The sequence below is a fragment of the Hemicordylus capensis genome, chromosome 2, assembly GCF_027244095.1.
Source record: "Hemicordylus capensis ecotype Gifberg chromosome 2, rHemCap1.1.pri, whole genome shotgun sequence".
Lineage (NCBI taxonomy): Eukaryota > Metazoa > Chordata > Lepidosauria > Squamata > Cordylidae > Hemicordylus > Hemicordylus capensis.
The window spans coordinates 261,511,797-261,534,912 of record NC_069658.1 but is presented as its reverse complement, the minus strand read 5'-3'; the positions used below and the strand labels follow the sequence as shown (position 1 = coordinate 261,534,912).

General features: G+C 47.6%; 1 protein-coding gene across 1 annotated transcript; it reads right to left on the bottom strand.

The window, feature by feature from the left end:
- Positions 1 to 5,893: 5,893 nt before the first annotated feature.
- Positions 5,894 to 23,116, bottom strand: C2H6orf136 (chromosome 2 C6orf136 homolog). Its single transcript, XM_053296015.1, has 6 exons — positions 22,810 to 23,116; positions 19,778 to 20,302; positions 11,202 to 11,290; positions 7,326 to 7,526; positions 6,422 to 6,491; positions 5,894 to 6,271 (listed from the first exon to the last, which is right to left on the bottom strand). Exons 1-6 carry the CDS (start codon positions 22,939 to 22,941, stop codon positions 6,113 to 6,115), a joined length of 1,176 nt encoding a protein of 391 aa, XP_053151990.1. The 5' UTR covers positions 22,942 to 23,116; the 3' UTR covers positions 5,894 to 6,112.

The following is a 23,116-nucleotide window of genomic DNA, read 5'->3' as shown; positions in this document are numbered from 1 at the left end:
TGCTCAGATCATCTGTTTCTCTTCTTTTCTGCCCTTGGCAGGAAGCCTGTGTGTGTGAGAGAGACTGGAGACTGGCTCTATTGACCTCAGGCAAGCATTATGCAGGAAGTTGTATATGCATTGGTTTCGGCCAGGGTTCCCAACCTGTAGTGCTCCAAATGTTGCTGAACTGAAAAACTCCCATCATCCCTAGCCACAACAGATTGTATCCACAGCTGATGATAGTTGTAGTTCAGCAACATCTGGAGTACCATGGGTTGGGAAACCCTGGTTTAAGCTTAATATTCTGCTGCTTGGCATTGTGTGACCCTCCACCCAAATGTATCGAGCAAAGCCACTGACTGTGTGGTTATGGAATGATAGCTAAGGAGCCCCACCCCTGTAGGTGGGAGGTGGTGGCAGTCACGTCTGCTTGTTTGCCTGCAGATCTGACTGCCAGTTCTGGCTAAATAGTTTGGGAGAGCACCTCTGGACTGAAGAGGGTATGAAGAGAATGAATCGTTGGCACTTACCTGAATGGTCATTCTCCTCAGAAGTATGGATTGTATCCGATGACAGGATGGGTTGTCACAACCTACTGCTCCACAGACAGGGCCAATCACAGAACTTTGTGGCTCACCAGGAGGGAGGGATCAACCCCTCAGACCTCAGTACTTAGCCAGCAAACTCGTGCTCCAATAAACAGACAAAACACAATAAACAGACTGAAATAGAACATTTAGGAACTCGTCAGAAAGAGCGTTGCACTACCTCAAAAACCCCCAGGGAGGACAGACTGCCCAAGAAGGAAACTGCCTCACATATATACAATGAGGACAGGCAGACGACAGCCAGGACCAGACAAACAAGCGGGAGGGTTGGATACAATCCATACTTCTGAGGAGAATGGCCATTCAGGTAAGTGCCAACGATTCATTCTTCCTCAGAAGAGGATTGCATCCGATGACAGGATGGGACCTGCCAAAGCCGCTACTCAAAAGACCAGGGTGGGAGCTACAACATCTGGTCCTATGAAGGGACCACCTGCTGCAGAACGTGCCAACCAAAAGAGGCGTCAGCCGACACCCAATCATGAATTTTACAGTGCTTCACGAAGAGAGGCCCAGGTAGCCGCCAGGCATATGTCCACCAGAGGTGCCAGGGTAGAAAAGGCGGCAGACGCAGCGGCACTGAGTAAAGTGGGCTGTAACCCCGGCAGGAGCAGGAACTCCAGCAGCAGAATATGCCAGCAGGATACACTGGCATATCCAACGTGATAATGTGGGGGTGGAAACCCGCCTGCCCAGAAAGCAGTCCCTGAATGAGACGAACAAGGACTCCGTAGACCAGATAACCTTCGTGCGCCGCAGATAGATCTTAACAGCCCTGCACACATCTAGGGTATGCCATTCCTTCTCCTTAGGGGAAGAAGAATGCGGAAAGAAGGAAGGCAACATCAGCTCCTGTGCGTGATGGAAGATTGAATTGACCTTAGGCAAATAAGAAGGGTCAGTATGTAAGAAAACGTAGGATAAACTAGACAACTCCTTATGCATGGATAACGCACCCAGGTCAAACACCCGGCGCGCAAAAGTGATTGCCACCAAAAACAATACCTTAAAAGTCAACAATCGTAGGGGAATCGAACGCAAAGGCTCGAAGGGTGCCTTGATGAGAGACCTGAGGACCAAATTCAAATCCCAGGTACAGAACACATGGACGGCTTCAAAACCGCCACCCCTTTCAAAAACCTCTGACCATGAGGATGTGCTGAGAAGAGCCGGCACTACTTTTGCACCCGCAAAACAGTGGATAAAGCAAAGACCTGACGACAGTATTGGGCTGAAGCCCGGCAGCAAGGCCTTTCTGTAAAAACCCCAACACCTGTGCAACAGAGGTCGAAAGTGGAGGAAACCCTGAGGAAGTACACCAGGTCGCGAATGCTTTCCAAGTAGACTGATAGATCCTGACAGTAGAGGGGCGATGGGAAGCCAAAATGGTCTGCTGAACGGAACTAGAGTAACCAGAGACCACTAGAGTATCCCGCTCAACCTCCACCCGTAAAAGTTGAGCCACACTGGATCCAGATGAAAAAGAGGACCCAGACAGAAGCTGAGGGCGGGACCCCAGGGGCATCGGTGGAGCGGATGACAGCGCTACCAGGTCCGAAAACCACGGTCTCCGCGGCCAATGCAGAGCTACCAGAAGGACCTCCGCCCGAAGCTTGCGTATCCTCCGAATGGTCTGGGGCAAAATGGCGAAGGCATATAGCAGCTCCCCTGGCCATGGAAATGTCAGGGCATCTGTCCCTGCGGCCCCTGGGGACCTGGTATCGTGTCAGAAACCGGTCTAGCTTGGCATTTGACGGGGAGGCGAACAGGTCCAGGGACGCATGTCCGAAATGCCGAACCACCTGATGGAAGACCTGGGGGTCCAGTGGCCACTCCGCGGGGTCCATCTGAGATCGGCTGAGCCAATCTACAAGGGTGTTGGAGGCACTGCTGATGTGATCCGCCTCCAGGGTGAGAAGGTGTTCCTCCGCTCAGGCCAACAGGAGAGAGGCCTCTCGCATCAGGGACCAGGATCCCATCCCACCCTGGCGATTGACATGGGCCTTGGCTGTTGCGCTGTCCATGCGAACCAGGACATGCTGGGCCCAAACTACAAGAAGGAACTCCTGCAGAACCAGCCTGATTGCTCGCAACTCTAACCAGTTTATGGAGTTCGACCTTCTCCAACCAGCGTCCCTGGGCAAGAAGATGGAGACAATGACCTTCCCAGCCCTGAAAGCTGGCATCCGTTGTCACCTGGACCTGAGGCGTTGGGAGAAACATCACCCCCTTTTTCGCTGCTGGGGAAAACCACCACCGCAGGGAGGCTGGACCCGCAGAGGCAGGTTGATCTGAAACCTGTACTGACTGGAAATACGTTCCTGAAACGGCAACAACAGCCACTGGAGGGGACGGGAGTGGAACCGACTCCAGGGCACGATCCCTATGGTGGAAACCATGAGCCCCTGCAACCGACTCAGGGATAGATCAGACCTGGGACGTAGGACTAAGGAGCGGCACTTGGACACCAGCTTGACCCTGTGTTCGGGAAGGAGACACACAGTCCCCTCGACTGTGTTGATAACAGCCCTGAGATGAACCAGCTTCGTCCGTGGAACTAGGGAACTCTTTTTGAAGTTCACCATGAAACCGTGGGACTCCAGGACTGCCAGGGTTGCCTGCACGTCCTCCTGGGCCCTCTGGAAGGATGACGACCTAATCATCAGGTTGTCTAAATAAGGATAAAGGTGAACCCCCTTGGTCCTCAAGTGCGCCACCATGAGTTTGGTAAACACCCTTGGGGCAGTTGAGAGACCAAAGGGCAGCGCCCGGTATTGAAAATGGGACTCTTGGTAAGCAAACCGCAGGAAGTGTCTGTCCTGATCCAGGATAGGAACATGAAAGTATGCCTCCTTCAAGTCCACAGAAGAGAGGAAGTCGCCCACTTGGAGAGCTATCAGAATCGTACGGAAGGTTTCCATGCGGAAGAGCGGCCTGATCAGGGGAACCCTCAGGCACGAGCTGAAGCAGCGGCAGAGCACCAGGCACCGCCGCGGTAGAAACGCTCCCTGCCGGGAGTGAGGCCCCAGACGTCCCTTCGCTTGGCGACAGGGGAGGACCGACCTTCAGATCAGCCGAGGAAGACTTCTTGCCTTTCTTCTTGTCCTTTCACCTGTCTTTCAGGGCTTTGTGGGCTTGAGCTATGGGTGCGGGAGAGGTCACCGCCACCCACTCAGCCCGGCACACCGAGTGTGCTAATGAATCCTCTGAGAGGGAGGGGGAAACCTCCCTCTCACCACAAGCGAGCTCTGCTGCCATGATCAGACAGATAAGAGCAGCGGCTGAGGAAAACCAATTAATCTGCCTCCCCGAACACACTCCTGTCTAAACGAGGAATCAGGTATGTAGAAGCGAGAGCAAGGCCAAAAAAGAAAAACAGCGGAGCAAACAACACAGCACCTGCTTGGAGCAAGACAGGGTGAAGAACTGAGGTCTGAGGGCTTGGTCCCTCCCTCCTGGGATGCCACAAAGTTCTGTGATTGGCCCTGTCTGTGGAGCAGTAGGTCGTGACAACCCATCCTGTCATCAGATACAATCCTCGTCTGAGGGAGAATTACATTAAAGACAAATTAAATACGGAGCTATGGGAACCACCGTTCCCTCTAAGATGTGCATGCGCTCACAAGTTTTTGGATGTCCACTCAGTTCAAGCTGTAGTGCACTGGAGGGGTGGAGTATAAATATTCTAAATAAATAATAAATTTAGATCCCAATCAGGTTGAATCAGGAAGGCCCCATTCTGAATCTAGGTGTGCACATACACTGCCTTGGTACTGCCGCACAGAACAAAACTCATTCCGCAGCGAGATGGAAAAAAATTAGAGGGACTACTGATGGGAACTCTGTACAATACTAAAGACATCAAACCTATTACTTGTGCACATTAAGAGGCTGTGTATAAATTTTAGTTTACAACTTAGCTAGTCACGGGGAAGAATTTCCATCTGTACAAGGTCTTGCAACTCTTCAGTTATCTGGCTTCTGAGACTACAGCAGGCATTGCTGACATTGAGCATTTCTTCCCTCAGCCATAAGGGCTAGACTCTTGCAAGGTTTTTCAAATAAAATCGGTTTTCAAAGGGCTGAATTTCACATTCAATTTCACAGTATATCACCATGCCAAACCTTTCTACAAATTGTACTGCAGAATGAGGAACTTGGGTAACATCTACAATTCTAAACCAAATGGACAAAATACAGAAGAAGTGTCCACTTTGAAAACTAGGCTCACTACTTGAAAGTAGCAGCTGCCATTTAAAAGGAAGCAAGTATCTTCAGCCTAAAAGACTATCAAAACATGAGGCACTTTTCTAGGAGGGTGAAAGGCTTCATATGAACCTTGCTGGATCACGTCCAAGGCTTGTCTAGTCTAGCATTCTGTCTCCCACAGTGGCCAACAAGATACTTCTGGGAAGCTCACAAGCAGGGGGTGAAGGCATGCCCCTTCTCCTGCTGTTGCTCTCTTGAATACCAACTGCAGAGGCATCCTGCCTTCAAACCTGGAGGCAGCCTATTAAGTCTACAGCCCAGTTCTTTATCTTACCAGGGATGTGTGTGAAACACAATTTGAGTACCGAAACACTGCACATCCCTGCACCTTTAACAGAGGAGAGCAGGTCCACATCTGCTGCTCCACTCACCACCACAGGAAGTTCAGCAGTGTGCCCCCCCACTAACCCTGCTCACATGCCGACAGGGTGTTTCCCAGCTGCCCTCACGTGACGCTGGCACACACATGGCCTCTGTGCATGCATGGCAGCCATTTGCATGGTCAGCAACCATGCTGACCCACACACACTGGGGGTGTACGGAGTTCATACAAACATGTGGTAGTCAGACATATGACCCCTGCCATAAACATTAGATGTTTAAGCAATTAAGGAACTTCCTAGGATAACTGATAATGCAGATGGCAATGCTTTCATGGCCAGCTACCAGATCATTCAAGACAGCGTAGGCTGGAACACACAGACAGGAAGCCAAGCAGTTTCCTCCACGTAATTGCTTCTCCCTATATCTCATAGTTTGGTAAGGCTGATAAGACAGATTAGCAAGCAGGACACCAGATGGGGGCAATAGGAATTTCATCCATCCATTCGTGTGGGTCACTAATTGGTTGAGAAGGCACTGGGCGAAATTGACAGAGTGACAGATTCATTTTATGGGAGAGCCACCAAACATCCTGTGGCGGCAAGCAGAGGAGCAGGTATGGACCTGCTCTCTCTGTTAAAGGTGCAGGGGATGTGCAGTGATTCAGTGCTTGAATCATGTTTCACGCACATCCCTACCACTTACCCAGAGACTTTCTTCAACATAAACCTTTTAATATATGTACACATTAAATTACAACCATCTTTACAGAATTTGCTGATAGAATTAGCAGCAGCAACATGAGGCAAGGCCGACACACTCTTTTGTACAAAGGCAACACAGACACACCATGAGCCACTAATGGCATCACCTCTGCCTCCCACCACAGTAAGCAAGGTGAGCTAAGAGATCCAGACATAGAGGGCTGGTCTTCAGCTATTCCTACAACCTAGTGAAGCTCCCTGCTGCTTGTCATCCAGAGCTGATAAGAGCAGCTGCAGTGATGGTCTGTGCTCCGATAGCCCCAGACCCAAGAAAGAAGCCACCAGGAGCTTTTTCAACTTGTTCATGGGAGGCTGTGATGGCATTAGCTGCAAGGAAGGGAAATTCAAAGTTAGCTTGGTAGTTCGAGTAAAAGCAGTTCTGTTCAATAACCGAGCAAAATTCTCCAAGACAAGAGGGGTTGTGGAAGCTGTTACCACCAGCTCCCCTTGCAGTGATATTCATGCACTGAAACTCACCTTGCTTACCCTGTGACACTTAATTAAGCCTTGTGGATCCAGGAAAAAAGTGGAATAGGCATCATAGGTCCTGAAAGGGGGAAAACAACAAGTCAACTGAGAGACCATTTGGGTGACAACTTCAACATGGTTCTATATCAGAAATGTGTTTTGAATATCTAACTTACTGCATCTGAAGACTTGGGTCAAGGTAGCCTCACTAAACCCACAATCCAATAAGCAGAAGACAACACTGCTTTTATTAAAACTGCCTTCACCCCAGCCACGGCAAGTAGGCCAACCTACAGTTCTTCCAAAAGACCAGCCTGCCCCAAGAACATAAGACAAGCCCTACTAGGTCAGGCTCAAGGCCTATCCAGTCCAGCATTCTGTTTCACAGCGGTCCGCCAGATGCCTCTGGGAAGACCACAGGCAAGAGCCGAGGGCATGCCCTCTCTCCTACTGCTACTCCCCTGCAACTGGTATTTAGAGGCATCATGCCTCTGAGGCTGGAGGTGGCCTATAGCCCTCAGACTAGTAGCCATTGGTAGACTTGTCCTCCATGAATTTATTTAAACCCCTCTTAAAGCCATCCAGGCTATTGGCCGCCACCACATCTTGTGGCAGAGAATTCCATAGGTTGATTATATGTTGTGTGTAAAAAGTACTACTTTTTGTCGGTCCTAAATTTCTTGGCAATCAGTTTCATGGGATGACAACAGAGAATGGCAAAAGGAATGTGGCATTTGTAGTTTCATCTAGACACACTGATATTCAGAAACAAAGTCCACCCTAGTTTTGTTTCGACCAAAGATAAAAGGCCCCATACCTAGAGAAACAGAATGTATTAGGACTGTGCACGGCTGAAGCTGTTCAACTAAGAGTGTGCCTGGGCGTACACTACCCACAGGGGATGCTGCCTCACCTATAAAGCTCACTCTTGTCTTTCTTGTAAAAGTGGAGCAGGAGAACATGGAAGGGCAATCCTGTAATCTGCCACCGGGCTTGGATGCTCCAGTTCTCAGGGTGCTGCGTCACCTTTAGCACCTCCATGCGCAATGCAGCGAAGTAGTTCCAGGCCACAAAACGGCAAAGAGTCAGTGCCATCTGGTACATGGTTCGACCACTGGCAACGAACAGGAAGGGGAGAAGACAGGGATTATTTTAGGATGGGAAACTCTTGCACATCAACAACACTGAAGGATCCCCTCTCCTACAAAACACACACACACACACACACACACACACACACACACACACACACACACACACAGTTGTCAAGTGAGATTATTACATACACTTGTGTGTGCAGACACATCTATGAGAGAGAATCTCACAATTCCTTTTCTGATTCTTTTTCATACACAGATTTGCATATACAAGTGTCCTGAGCCAGCCTTCCCTTCTGGTTCAGAGTGGTACAGTTCTTCTTTTCCATCCCAGCCAAAAATAAGTGGACCATACTGCCCTCTCTCAAGACAGAGTGCCACATCCTGAACTTCCTTCTTGTAAGAGAATGGTACAACCTCAATACCCACACACACTGGGGGTGCACAGAGATAACACAAACATGTGGGAATCAGACGTATGACAGCATATAACCCCTGCCATAAACAGATGTTTCAGCAATTAAGGGACTCCTTAGGATAACTGGTAATACAAAGTAGAAGGTGGCATTGCTTCAGGGGCCAGCTACCGTTGTTCAAAGCAGCATAGGATGGTGCACATGGACAAGGGGCCAAACAATTTCCCCCACTTAATTGCTTCTCCCTACATATAGCTTGGTGAGGCTGAAAATACAGATTGGCAAGCAGGCCATACCAGTAGGGACGGGCATGAACCGGTTCCGTGCTCACTTCCTGGAGTGCCAAACCAGTTCAATCAGTTGGTGTTCAAACCAGTTCGAAGGGTGGGGTGGTTGCTTTAAGGGATAGAGGGGTGCTGCCTCTAAGCCCCCGCCCCGCCACTTCCCCCCTGCCCCGTGAGAGCTCTCCAACACAACAGGCACGCTGGGTGGCAGCATTCCTGCTTGCACTCCCATCAGCGTTGCCACACACATGGCCGACGTGTACATGCATGGCACGCCTGCGCGTCGGCCATGAGCGTGGCGATGCTGATCAGAGCGCAAGCAGGAATGCTGCAGCCCAGCACACCCGCTGTGTTGGAGAGCGCCAGCAGGAGGAAGTGCGGGGCAGGGGCTGACAGGTTGGCAGCGCCTTCCCTGTCCCTTAAAGCAACCCCCTCTGCCCTCCCAGGAGTGCACAAACAGTTCGGAGGAATCTCATTCATCAATTCAGGTGCGCCACTAATTGGATGAGTAGGCACTGGGCTAACTGGACAGAGTGACAAATTCATTTTTTTACCTGTTCAAGGTCTAGGGCAGGGTTTCTTAACCTTGGGCCCCCAGATGTTGTTGGACTACAACTCCCATCATCCTCAGCCACAAAGGCCATGCCTGGGAATGATGGGAGTTGTAGTCCAACATCATCTGAGGGCCCAAGGTTAAGAAACCCTGGTCTAGGGTTTGACTCCAACTGGCCCAACCACCAAGATGAGTTTACCACCCTTGTCATATTCTTGAACCATCATGCCATGCCATGACCATCAGATCTTGTATGACAGAGCGGAGTGCAAAATCTTGGCAAGATTCCTGATCACTTTATCTGTGATCTCCTCTTCAGTATAAAGTGTGGGAATCTCTTGCCCATAGAAGGGCCGAGGACAGATTTTTAATACATAAATGGGAGATTGCCTAGAAACCTACGTGTGCTGCCTTGAGTTCCATGATAGAAGAAAGGCAAAATATAAATATGATAAAGATATGTTAAGATCTAAGAGGCAAGGTCCTCAGTCTGCAACTATTCCCCCTTAGCAAAGATGTAGATAATATCTGAAGAATACAGCAAGCCTCTTTTGCTGATGAAGCATGCTATCCAACATTGCTCTCTAGGATCCTGTGAGCTGTCATTTAAATTTGGGTTTTTCAGATTTGATTCTGATTTTTAACTAATTTTAAAATGAGGGTTTCTTTAAAGCTGCTTTGTATTGTATTTTGTATTTTCTTTTCACCTTTTGGGGTCTGTTATGATTTAATGTGTTATGAGTTTTTATTGTATGTTTTAATCCTCTGTTGTAAGCCGCCCAGATAGCAACAGGGACAGGTGGGTGGTGGGGGGAAGAAACTGCTGGCCAAGAGAATGGCCGAGCGGCGGCCATCGGGCAGGGAGGGTGAGAGGAAAGCCAAGAAGAGAACTAGAGGCGCAGATGCTCTGTGCCCGGTTCAGCTAATTATTATTATTCAGTAAGTGACAGCTTCTGGCCCACATGTGCAACCATCACACCTATAGCTTGTCAATCCAAGTGTCAGTAACACTGTATATTCTCCTTCACTGCTTCTTCTTCAAGACTGTTAGTCTATATGCTCAGTGCATTGTTTGCCTTCTTAAATCAGGTTTAGAGAGCTCTCCGGTGGTAGTTTTCAGGTGGGGTTCATGGCAAATCATCTGCTTCTGTGACTAGGCTCCTCACACCAGGATGTCATAGTTCCTGTGCCTCATAATTCTTGCATCTTACATGGCAGGACATGATCCCAGATGTGAAATCATATACAAAACCTGCTCCAACATTCCCTACACTTTCAGGCAGACCCTGCATCTCCTGATCCTCAGTACAGTGGTCCCTCTACTTACGAAATTAATCCGTTCCGAATGCACATTTGTAAGTCGAAAAGTTCGTAAGTCGAAAAGCGGTTTCCCATAGGAATGCATTGGGAACGGATTAATGCGTTCCGGAGCCTAGAAAAAAGACCCAGACCCCCAGTAAGGCTTGCAAACTGCACAGGAACATTTCTTTTCAAGAATAAACAGGCAGTAAACAGGCAGGCAAGTCAAGGAAACCGCATGTAAAATTCGTAAGTCGAGAAAACCCCATCTAAAAATTTGTAAGTCGAGGAAACCCCATCTAAAAATTTGTAAGTCGAAAAAACCGCATCTAAAACCGGATCTAAAACTGCCGTTTGTAACTCGAAAAATACTTATGTCGAGTAGTTTGTAAGTCGAGGGACCACTGTACTTCCTTGTGGGGTACACGTTTGCCTGAAGCGTTGTCAGTTTCGTGATTCAACTGAGCAGATTCAGCTTTTCTGAGGAGCCGGGAGCTGCAATAAATCCCTTCTGAATCCTGTTCAAAGGACAAGATTTCATCAGCACCATTATCGATGAGAACAGTCTGAGGATCAGGGATCCTATGGCAGGCAGCTGCCAGCTGCCCATGTTCTTTAGTTCCTTAGCACCAAAGGTCTCTGGTGTACAAATGAAGCTATCTGCATTTCACTGTGTCAGGAGCTATGCTGATGAAGAGCCAGTTGAGGAAGCCAGCTAAGATGCTTTCCTACAGGGTTAGTCTGCAATATGTTCTTCAGGGGGAAGGTATCTGATCCTGGTGCTGAGCTTAAATTTGTTTTGAATAAGGAATGGATGGAGAAATTGCATGAAAACTGTGGGTGGGCTAGTCTGCAAGGTCTGGAAGTCTGTCTTTGGAAGAGATTGTGAGGAGGGGAGCTAAAAGTCTTCTTCAATCAATTAAAAGGACATAAGTATGGAGCTAATCACTGACTGTGGGCCAAACATGGCTCACAGGATGCCAGCAGCACCACACTGACATACACAATAGATTGAAGAAACTATTTTCTTATATATAATAGAAGGATATTAATGCCCTACAGAACCTCTCCCCCTCAACAGGGAGAGCACAATGCAGCCTGCGGGTACTCTCCCATTCCCTAACTCTTCCCAGAATTTACCGTGTTCTCAGATGCAAAATCTCATTGACAAATTCCACATCCTTGGTGTAGATTTCATAGTCATGTGTCTTCAAAAAGAAGCCTGGAAGCTGGATGGATGGAACAGAGAACAAAGCAAATGATGAACAGTGAAGAATCCCTAGCCCAGCTTGAGATTTCCAGTACAATATTGATGAAGTCATTTAGCTTCCCTGGGGCTCAGATTTCACATCTACTGTGTGTGGCTCACAATTCTGCAATTCAGATGGTGAGCTTTTGGTCTGCATTTTGCCCAAGAAAGCTGGAATTCAAAGCAAATTCTTATTCAAAAACCTCAAATTTGAAGGACCTCAGGTTTTAAAATCTATTATTTTGATTCAATATTCAGCTTCAGATGCAAGCATATACACCAGTGTTGGGCTGAGATCTACAGAGTCCCATGTACATGCCTAAAATGCTTCTGTGCACACATGGAACATCTCAGATGCTGTGCCACAGCTCCCCCTGATGCTCTCATGAGTAGCTCTTCAGTGGGGACCACTGTGGGGAGGGGGCAAGCCAAAACGTGCACACATAAGTCACCTAAAAGTTCTCTGGATCCCAGTCTTGAGTTTTGAAATTCAAGTTGTCAGTACTTCAAAATGCAAAATCCCAAATTTGTTTTCAAGCACTCCACTACATTTCTATTGTTCAGATATGTGGGTTGTCTGGGAATTTCTAAATTGGAAATTTTTCCCATGCAAATTTCCCCCTTTTGCATTGATTTGTTCTTTAAAAAAAAATCATCATACAAATTCCCTGATGCCCTAAGTAGACTGTGATCATATTTGGCATGTTATTTACCTACTTAGACAGTTTTTTTAAAAAAAGAGTGGGAGGACACCTCCACCATATTAATTTCCCCTCACTGTATTTCTAAGGTTTTTCAAGTAGCCAAATAGACATTTTTGAAACAGGAAATTTTCAATGGAAAAATATAGTGTGGAGAAATTTTGGAATAATTTCCACCCCACATCTCTGCTATTGCTTTATAAGAAAAGGTTATCAAACTTGTGTACTACTGTCTACAAAACCTAGATATTCCTTGGTCTTTCACTGCATAAGGACATGGAAAACTAGGTGAGCAACTACCTAGGTGTGGCTGTGGTAGGCAGTACAAAAAATAGACTGGCCCAACCCTGGTAGACTCAGCCAAGGAATAAATAGGCAATGGACAGCATCCTCTATAATAAAGTCCCTGGTGTGCGTCCGTGTCTCCCTTGGCTGGAGCGCATGCCCAGAACATGCTGAGGGAGACACGACTGCCGGCACCAGGCGGCCATGTTGGCAGCGGCAACTTTGGCAACCAGGCGGCAAAGCCGGGGGGAGGGTAGAGGCGGCAGACAACAGGACCGGCCATGCCGCGGGGAGGGTAGAGGCGGGATCGGCGGACAACACTCTGGGCGGCGGCGGCTCCACACGACCGGACAAGCCGGGGGGAGGGTAGAGGCAGCGGCAAGAGGACCGGCCATGCCGCGGGGTGTTTAGAGGCGGGATCGGCGGGCAACACTCTGGGCGGCAGCAGCGGGTCCAGCCCAGCCACAAACACGCTGAGACAACACGACCGGGCAAACCGGGGGGAGGGTAGAGGCGGTGGCAGGAGGACCAGCCATGCCGCAGGGAGGGTAGAGGCGGGATCAGCGGACAACACTCCGGGCGGCAAACACATCAAACGGCTCACAAAGTAACACACAAGCACCCCCCCACAAAACCGACCAAAGCTCCATACATACTTGTGAAAAGCTACACAACCCTGCTAGCGCCCGTTATTTTAATGGGCTTAAAATTACTAGTTCTTTTCTAACTTCCATCTCAAGGGTTCTTCAAGTTTGTGTCAATCAGGCTTTGTAACAGATGACAGTTCTGCATCCATCCCCAAATAATCCAACTAAAACTGAAGACAGGTGGCTTTGAGAAGTCACCAGCCAAATCAAAAGGTGCATGGGATTATGGGGCCCATTAGGACTGATTCACATGTTACTTCTTGACATGGCAGGCAGCTCTACCATGTTAATTTTGCATGGCCAGTAAACTAAATGTACCTTCACATCATGTGAATTGGTAATTACTACACTAGATCAAAAGCCCTCTAGACCAGGGATTCTCAATGTTGGGTCCCCAGATGTTATTGGACTTCAACTCCCATAATCCCCAACCAAAGGCCACTGGGGCTGGGGATTATGGGAGCTGAAGTCCAAAAACATCTGAGGACCCAATGTTGAGAACCCCTGCGCTAGACTAAGGTTTCTTCTGTCATTACGTGTCATACCTTGGCAAACAAACGAAGGCATTTGCCATGCAAAAGTCACCACAGGGTGACTTTACCTCATCAAGTAGTAACCTGTGAATCTAGCCTGAAAGTCTACAAGGGACCTCAGGGAAAGAGAAAGAACCATACAAGAGCACAACCTGCTATTTGACCTCTGGCATCCACTCCTGAGGTGGAGAAGGAGACCAGGCTTCTTCCAGACTAAAAGATAACACAAATATTTCTGGCTAGGTGGGGTCAGGGTAGACCCAGGAACGTATCTAGGGAAAATAGCACCTAGGGCAAGCACTGAAATTGCGCCCCCTGTCCAAACTTCTGACACCCACCTTTCAGATAACTTTACCATAATAGCAGCTGAAAAATACAAGTCAAGCTTGTTAATCTTTTAATATTTCGAAAACTATTTAGCAGTGGACGTAGCCAGACCAAAAAATGATGAAAAACTACAAATTTCCGTATGCTGGGGCTCATGAAATACCCAAATACTATGTGGAGGTGTACTTGGAAAACTAAACAGAAGTGCCTGTCTAATTCTCTACTATGCATTGTAGCATCACTATTACATATGTTTTAAAAATAAATGGAGAATTTGACTTTTCCCAGATACTCTGAAAATAATTAAAGGATATGCAGAGTAAACTGTGTCACTGCTTGGAATATATTCTAGTATTTCAGAAAGACAGTTAAAATGAGAGAAAGAGAGCAAGAAACTCCCAGTGGGCCTTAGTTCTAAGGATTTCACACTGATTCAAAGACAAACTCACCATTAATAGCCATATTAGCAAGACATCACATTTAACTCAGATATCACAAGAAGCAAAGTAAGAGCAAATGAATACAATCCTAGCTCATAAGCTTCAGCTCAGTATTCACAAGCCCTGATTCTCTGTACATAGTGCCAATCTGAATATGTGTACAGTGACATATTATATTAATTTTTTTAAAAAAAATTACCTGTAGCCCCCTCAGGGGGCTTCCTAAAGCCCATGGGGGGAGGGTCCTGCAAAGGTTCCCCCTCCACCCGCTGGCCTCTAGGGCCTCGCAGGGACCATTTGAGCATGTGCAGTGGCCATTTATTAAAATAAATTTTGTTTTTAAAAAATGGCCGCTGAAATAAATCACGGTCCCGGTACACGCATATCCACAGTCAGGGCATATAAACCCATCCCCAGTATCCATGGTAAACTGGACTCATATATCCTCAGTTTCTGTCACACAGATCCACCCATATATGGTCATGCTCTTCTTGAACATGCTCATGGGTAGTGAGAGGAGTTTTGGGGAAGATGGAGGAGTAATTTGTTGTGCAATTATTGTATTTTGCTTTAAAAACAAAAACAAAACAATTTCAAGAGCATTTGGCAGCATTGGGTAGCCTTTGGTGTCCTCAGGGAGCCATTGAGAGCCTTTAGGCACCATTGCTCTAGAGCTTTTTGTGTGTATGTTTCTGTGGAGCTTTTGCAAGCCTATGGGAGCTCTTGAAAGCCTTTCATCAGCCTCTTCTTCGAGGAGCAGCTTCTTCAAGGAGCCTCTTGCAGAACTGTGAAGCCCTGGTAAGATGCTAATTGTCACTTTAATCAATTTAATTTAAAATTTTGTGAAATTCTATTCTTTAATTTAAAAGTAAAAAATTTTGATTTTAATTATAGTGCTGTGATGTACAGTTTGACTTTACTTAATTTAAATTGCAATTTTAAAAAATAATTATCCATTGCAATATGTTTTTAAGCATGTACTGTATAGTACCAATTAATACTAATTTTAAGCATCCATTGAAAATAGATTTTAATACCTTTAGAATACCTTTAATACCATTAAAAATTGATCAAAAGGACTTCACAAATTTAAAAAGACAAAAAGTTACACACCATTTAAGACACAGTGCTAAAAACAATATAAAACCAATTAAAAACCAATTAAAACACTTTAAAAACAGTTTAAAAGTCTTGGAAGGCCAGGCCAAACAAGTAAGTTTTTAGGGCTCTCTTAAAGGCCAACAGCGAGCCTAAACTGTGGATATCTGCCAGGAGTGTATTCCATAGGCCAGGAGCAGCTACAGAAAAGGCCTGGTTCCAAGTTGCCACCAGATGTACCAGTGGTAACTGGAAACGGATCTCTCCAGATGACCTCAACAAGCAATGGGGATCATACCAAAGCAGACACTCTCTAAGGTAGCCCAGACCCAAGCCGTTCAGAGCTTTAAAGGTCATAACCAGCACTTTGTATTTTGCCCGGAAACATATCAGCAGCCAGTGCAATTGTTTTAAAACAGGCATAATATGCCTGTTTACCCCAGGCATTACTCTGGTTATTTTGAAAAAACTGAAGTTTCTGAACTACGTGCAAAGGCAGCCCCACGCAGAGCGCATTGCAATAGCCGAGCCTGGAGGTTACCAGCTGATACACCACTGTTTTGAGATCATTCTCTTCAAGGAATGGACACAACTATCAAATCAACCAAAATTTATAGAAAGCGCTCCTGGCCATAGGCTCCACCTGAGATACCATGGTGAGGCCTGGATCCAAGAGCACTCCCAAGCTGCATACCTGTTCCTTCTGGGGGAGTGTAACCCCATCCACCACAGGAAGATCTAACTCATCCCTCAAATTCCGATCCCCCACAATGAGCACCTCTGTCTTGCTTGGATTCAGCTTCAATTTGTTATCCCTTATCCAGCCCATTACTGCCTGTAGGCAGGCATTTACTGCCTGTAGGCAGTGCCTTCAGATGTTCCCACCATTTGACCCCCTCCCACTGCAAACTGCCTGTAGAGCCTCAGTGCTTTCTCATGGATAACAGGTCCACTCAGTGGCACATTCCTCTGGGCTTGGTCCTCTATCCACAAACTGATGCTCTTTCCCATCTGTTCCATGTGGGGATTGCATGGATGGAACACCACCTTTAGACTCCAAGATGTGCTGGACACCACACTTGCTCAGATACTGGCTTCAGTTTTCTTTATGGAGTAGACAGTGGACTCATTGATGCCACAATAATAAATAAATGAATGAATGAATGAATGAATGAATAAATAAATAAAAATAAGGGGAGTGAATGCCATTTCCTGATGACGGTGATAAGAAGAAATAAATTTGAGTGTCATCAGCATACTGATAACACCCTGTACCAAATCTCCTGATGACTTCACCCAGCAGTTTCACGTAAATGTTAAAAAGCATTGGTGACAGAATGGAGTCCCTGAGGGACTCCATATAATAGCTCCCATTTTGAAGAAGAACTGTCACCAAGCTCCACCATCTGGAATCTACCTGAGAGATAGGAGCGGAACCACTGCAAAGCAATGCCTCCTATCCCCAGTTCCCCCAGGCTACCAGGATACCATGGTCGATGGTATCGAATGCCACTGAGAGATCCAAAAGAACCAACAGAGTTACACTGTCGATTCCCCGGTAAAGGTCATCCATAAGGCCAACCAATGCAGACTGAACCCCATAGCGCACTCTATAGCCAGTTTAAAATTGGTCTAGATAATCGGTTTCCTCCAAAACTGCCTGGAGCTGGTTAGCCACCACTCAATCACCTTGCCCAACCATGGGAGATTGGAGACTGGCCTATAACTATCCATCACTGAGGGATCGAGGGAAGGCTTCTTAAGAAGTGGCCTAATCATTGCCTCTTTCAAACAAGGAGGCATCCTACCCTCCCTCAGTGTTCAGTTAATGAGATTAACTAGGCCGTCTCCCACAATTTTCCTGCTAGATAGAAGTAGCCAAGTCGGGCAAGGATCCAGAGAACAAGTGGTAAACCACACCGCTCCAAGCAGCCTGTCCATCAAAGTAGCTTATAGCCATCAAAAATTGATTTTAAATATGTATCTATTGAAAATTGGTTTTAATTATCAGTTACTGCAGTGCCCTGTCCTTTATCAATATTTTTTTTTAGGGGAGGGTTGTCTTGGACGATTGCTGTATTGTACTGTACATCACTGTACACATTTTCCTTCCTCCACAGTCAAAATAAGCAAGCACACAGCGGAGAGCTCTGCTGAGGAGAGTGGCAAAAGGTCTCACAAAGCGTTGCCCTTGAACAAGAAGATGAAGCTGCTGGACATGTTGGCTTGTGGGAACAGAACGGCATCCGTAGCACACCATTGTGGCATCAATGAGTCCACTGTCTACTCCATAAAGAAAAGCGAAGCCAGTATCTGAGCAAGTGTGGTGTCCAGCACATCTTGGAGTCTAAAGGTGGTGTTCCATCCATGCAATCCCCACATGGAACAGATGGGAAAGAGCATCAGTTTGTGGATAGAGGACCAAGCCTAGAGGAATGTGCCACTGAGTGGACCTGTTATCCATGAGAAAGCACTGAGGCTCTACAGGCAGTTTGCAGTGGGAGGGGGTCAAATGGTGGGAACATCTGAAGGCACTGAACATGGCTTCCAGGTGAGCAAGCGCTGGTTTGAACGATCCAAGCACCGCTACAGCCTCCACAACGTCAAGCTGGCAGGGGAAGAAGAACTGGCAGACTATGAGACGGCACAAAGATTTCCAGCAAAGTTCCAGTGGCTGATGGAGTCCAGATCATACAGGCCCAAGCAGGCCTTCAATGCTGATGAGTTAAGCAAGTGGATGCAATCCCACTCCATCAGCAAAAAGGAAGAACTGCTCTGGGTTTTGAGGCAGCCAAGGACTGCCTCACTCTGCTGGTGTGCGGCAATGCTGCAGGAGACCGTGTGATCACGCCTATGCTTGATCCTGCTCAGATTGAATCAGGATGGTCCAATATACGTGCACACACACTGCCTTGATACTGCCGCCCAGAACAAAGTTCATTCTGCACACAGATGAACAAAAATGAGAGAACACTGATCTGGCCTCCAAGAACCTGGCCTTCAGAGTTCTCCTGATGCTCAGTAATGCTCCTGGCCATCCTGAGACCCTGCAGTTTGCACACCTGAACTTGGAGATTGCCTTCTTGCTGGCCAACACAACTTCCTTGATCCAACCGATGGACCAAGGTCTGATTGAGACTTTCAAGTCCTATTACACTCGCTGCACCTTCAGGAGGATGCTGGATCTCGCGGAAGCTGATCCTTCTGTCAGTCAGCGATTGCTAGAGGAGCTACATAATTGCAGACTGCACTAAGAACATCGTGGCATCCCTTGCAGAGAATCCCAGATATGGAGCATAGTCTGGAATAAAGTTGTGGCCTGGGGCATTCATCAGGCGCTCCCTCAGTAGCTGACAAAGTGGAGTGGATCACCAAACCTAAACGCACTGCAGGTGGAGAAGGTCTGCAAGACATTGAGCCACATGGGGTGAAGGAACTCCTCCAATCTCTTCAAGAGGAGTTGATGGAGGAAGAATCAGAGGACATTATCAAGGTTGCTCCTGAAAGTGAGGGAGAAGACGAGAAAGTGGAAGAGGTGGTCCCCAAGCCCCTCACCACAAAGGTGCTGTCTGAGGTTCTGCAGCTGGGGACTGCCTAGTTGGCAGACTAGAAATTGATCCCCTGATGAAGTGCAGCATAAAGTTCAAAGAGCAGCTGGAAGCTGCTTGGCAATCCTATAAGGACACCTACCGGACTCCCCAAAACAAAAAGCAGACGACCACCACCAGCTACTTTGGAAAGGCAGCTACACCCACCACCACAGCTGCGGAGCAGTCATCATAGGAAAGCAACACCTGCACTTTCCTTGGCTTTGAGGAGGAAGAGGATGACGGCAATGCTGGCAGGAGGTCTACCTCTGCAGGGCCTGCTGCTGCTACCTGATCTGTGCTCCAAACAGAAGACTTGAGATGGAGTGCTGCTAACTCCAGCAGTGGAGTGAAGAAACTCTTCTGTGTGTGCGTTTACCTGAACTGAAACCAATTCTGTGCTGCCTCTTTGGCCAACGTACCAACCAGTCAGGCCAGGGATTTGTGCTTTTAAGTGTTGGACTTCACCTGTGGGGTGTGGAAACTTCACTATATCACATTACTGGGGTTGCTGGGGTCCACTGCTGGAGCAGCAGGGTGAAAGAACTGAGATGGCCAAGATACAGTGCTTTTTCCCCTGGTTTTTTGGGTGATTTCTAGGTCATTTTCCTGGGCTCCGGAACCTAGCCCCCTAATTCCCCTAGACTCAAGGTCTCGTTATTTGCGGTTTCATTATCCGTGGTTGTACGCTAGAACAGAACTCTCACGAATAACAAGGGCCACCTGTATTGCATTCAGAATAAGTCAGTCTAATTTCCAACTTATCTTCCAGGCCTACCATTTTACAAAACACGAAGCCACAAAACTACTACTACTACTACAAGCTACACAAGATTTGCCACACAATACCTCATTCCGTAATTTCTGATGCATGACTTCAAGATGTTCCTCCATGCTTGGGTCACTCTCTGGAGAACTGGCTGGGGAAGGGGCCCCAGTGGTGGCTCTGAAAGGCGCAAGAGAACCCAGTGTTACCTCTGGAGTCTGGTAGGGTGATCGGTACTGCCAGCCATGAAAGAGGTTGTGCAAAGAGTCTAAAGAGGCACCATCCAGCCCTTCACCATCCCGCACAACAATGTCATCCTCTTGTCTCCCATTCACCAGGGTGATGGTATCCTCCATGCCTTCTGGTGGGGAGAGCACAGCAGGACGGAAAAGAGCCTTGGTCTCCAGATTGTGCGTCAGCTGACAAAGTCTTGTCTTTGGTTCAGTTTGGTTGATTCTAGCCAAGTTGCAGCTGGCAGATATGGACAAAGCTGGGAGGACGGCTGGGGTTTCCAGTGGCTTCTTGGTGATCAATGAGTGGAATGTCGGCCCTATGGAACTGGAAGAGACAAGGCCTGGAGGTAATTTATCCCAGGAGGCATCCAGGTCCTAGAATAAAAGGAGGAGGAATTTAGGACCCACAGTGAACACTAGATTACCAAGTAAAGTCTGAACTTTGCTCTGGCACTCCCCAATGAGGAAAGCAGCCTGCACACACGCCAAATGTATCCCCTTGGGCCATCCAATCTCATCTGAAAAGGTTGCATAAGAATCTACATCCTTCAGAGGAAAAAGAAAGTTTGTCTTGTCTACTGTATGTAATGTACATAGGTCAAAGGACTTCATCTTTCTCTTGGAGCAGAATTTACCTAAACTGATACCCAGAAAATTGATACCCACTTTTTCCCATAAGGCTCTTAGCGCACTTTAAAGTGTGCCATCAAGTCAATTTCGACTCCTGATGCCCACAGAGCCCCATGGTTTTCTTTTGGTAGAATACAGGAAAAGTTTACCATTGCCTCCTCCCGTGCAGTCTGAGATGATGCCTTTCAGCATCTTCCTATATTGCTGCTGTCTGATATGGGTGTTTCCCATAGTGTGGAAAACATACCAGCAGGTATTCGAACCAGTAACCTTCCGCTTGTTAGTCAAGCATTTCCCCACTGCACCACTTAAGGTGGTCTTAGAGCACTTTACAACAAGGTAATAAAACTATTACATAAAATCTTATTAAAAGCAAGCAACAGTATGTATGCTTCGCAAGCTGTGGAGTATACATAGCCCTGCCAGTGGTACTACTGCAAATTTAGTGTAGGAGATATACACAAAGAGGGTAGAAACAAAAGTTGGCCCACAACAGAAGTACATCTTCTCTACTCACAATGGAGGTAAGAAGCCCAACCACCAATTTGCTGGCAAGTAAGCCTCTTGATGGTTACTTAATAACCACTAACTTGGCTCCCTAAGCTGGCAAGCTGAATCTTCCCCCTCAACTGTTCCCTCCAAGGCATGCACACATATGCGCGCTCACAAGTTTTGGGATGTCCACTCAGTTCATTTTAGATCCTGCTCAGGTTGAATCAGGAAGGCCCCATTCTGAATGTACATGCGCACACACTGCCTTGACACTCAGAAAAAAACCTCATTCTGCACAGAGATGTCCCCCTCCCTCAATATGTAAAGGGGGTGGGCATAAGAGACTGCCTGCCTCCTCAACCCTGAAAAGACGAACAGAATCCAATGAAATTCATGAGGGTAGGAGGATGAGAGGGACTACCAAATGAGCTTTTGCATGGAACCTAAACACCCACCAGAACGCTATTAAAGCTTCTGTCTGGAACCTATACTCAGTGGCTACTAGAAAACTGTGATTCAGTTACTCTAAGCAGAATGAAGATATCTGCAGCCTTAGCCAGTTTTGTTACAAGTCAAAAGATGAAGAGGTTGGGATGTGATACCCTGATCATCATCAGCTCATTTTGTTCATGGGCTATATTGAGAAGTGGAGGGTGGGCACTAGTGGGTCAAGGCCCCACTTTCCGCCTCCAAAAAGGCCCACTGCAAGGTTCTATAGCTTTCCAGTCATCACTCCCCCTTCACTGCTTCAACCCTCTCTTCACTTTCTGTGCTGAGACAACTGGGAAAACAAAAAGTATCCCTAAGGCACCCCAGATCTGGCCCAGGAGTCAGTTCTGTTCTGCAAAGTAGAGTGGCAACCACACAGATGGTGCACAACAGATGTCCTGAAAATCTCAACTTTCCGATCATCATGAATGCAGAACCAAGACTGAAAGCATTGACAGTTTAGAGAAGCTTCCACTTGGTACCAACTGTTATTGAACTACAACTCCCATCATCCACAACCACAATAAATGTAATTATTTTATTTATTTATCAAATTTATACCCCGGGCAAACTTACGTCTCTGAGTGGCAGAGTTGTAAATGGGAGTTGTAGATCAACAACTGCTGGTGGACAGAATAAGAACAGGGCTGTAGCTCAGTGACAGAGACCATGCCTTGCATGCAGAAGGTCCCAGATTCCATTTGCTGACCATTCCAGATGGAAAAGACACCTGCCTGAAATCCTGGAGAGCTTCCAATAGTCAATGTAGACAATACTACAGGAGATGGGGACTAGAGTCTGACTCACTATAGCAGTGCTTGATACGTTTCAGCAAACCCAACAAAGCAGCCTCATTTAAAGGCTCCTGGGATGCGGGTCGGGGACTTCTGATGAAATGGTCCCTAGCCCAGAAAAAGTTTATGCCACAATAAAAATGTAAGTCTTTAAAGTACAAAATAAAGTACTAATCAGCATAGCTAACCAAGGCTGCAGATCTTGCGTGTTGAAAGGCTCAGCAACGCACATGACCCCCAGGTCTTTCATCTGCTACCTCTCGATCCAATTGCCAGCTTTCTTGCTTTCAGCCCACTCCTCACTTCAACACACACACGAACCCCTGCCCCACACATGCCATCCTACTACTCCAGCAACTTCCCACTCCTTCATCACATCTCCAGTCTCCCCATTCTAGCGGATCACGACTCTTAGCCACGCCCCCTCCCACTGGACACGCCCCCAGCGGCCACCCCGTCCCCGCGTCACTCACTCACCCGCGGCCGCGCCCGGTAACAGCATCGCGCCGTGTCGCCCTGGCCCAGCCGCAGCCTGCTGCTGTTCCCCTCCCAGCCCCAGGGGTACCGGGGTCCCAAGCGTCCGGCCACCGCCCGGCTCCGCTGATACATGGCACAGCCAGGGAGCGGCTCCCCTCTTCTTCCAGCACGGACGACCACCCCAGCGCCTTTCGCCTCACAACCCGCCCGCTACAGCCGGCTAACCCACGGCGCCTGCTCCGGTAGATTGTCTATGTGCGCAAGCGCAGTACTCTAGTCTCCTTGGCTGAAGGAGGGAGAACTACGC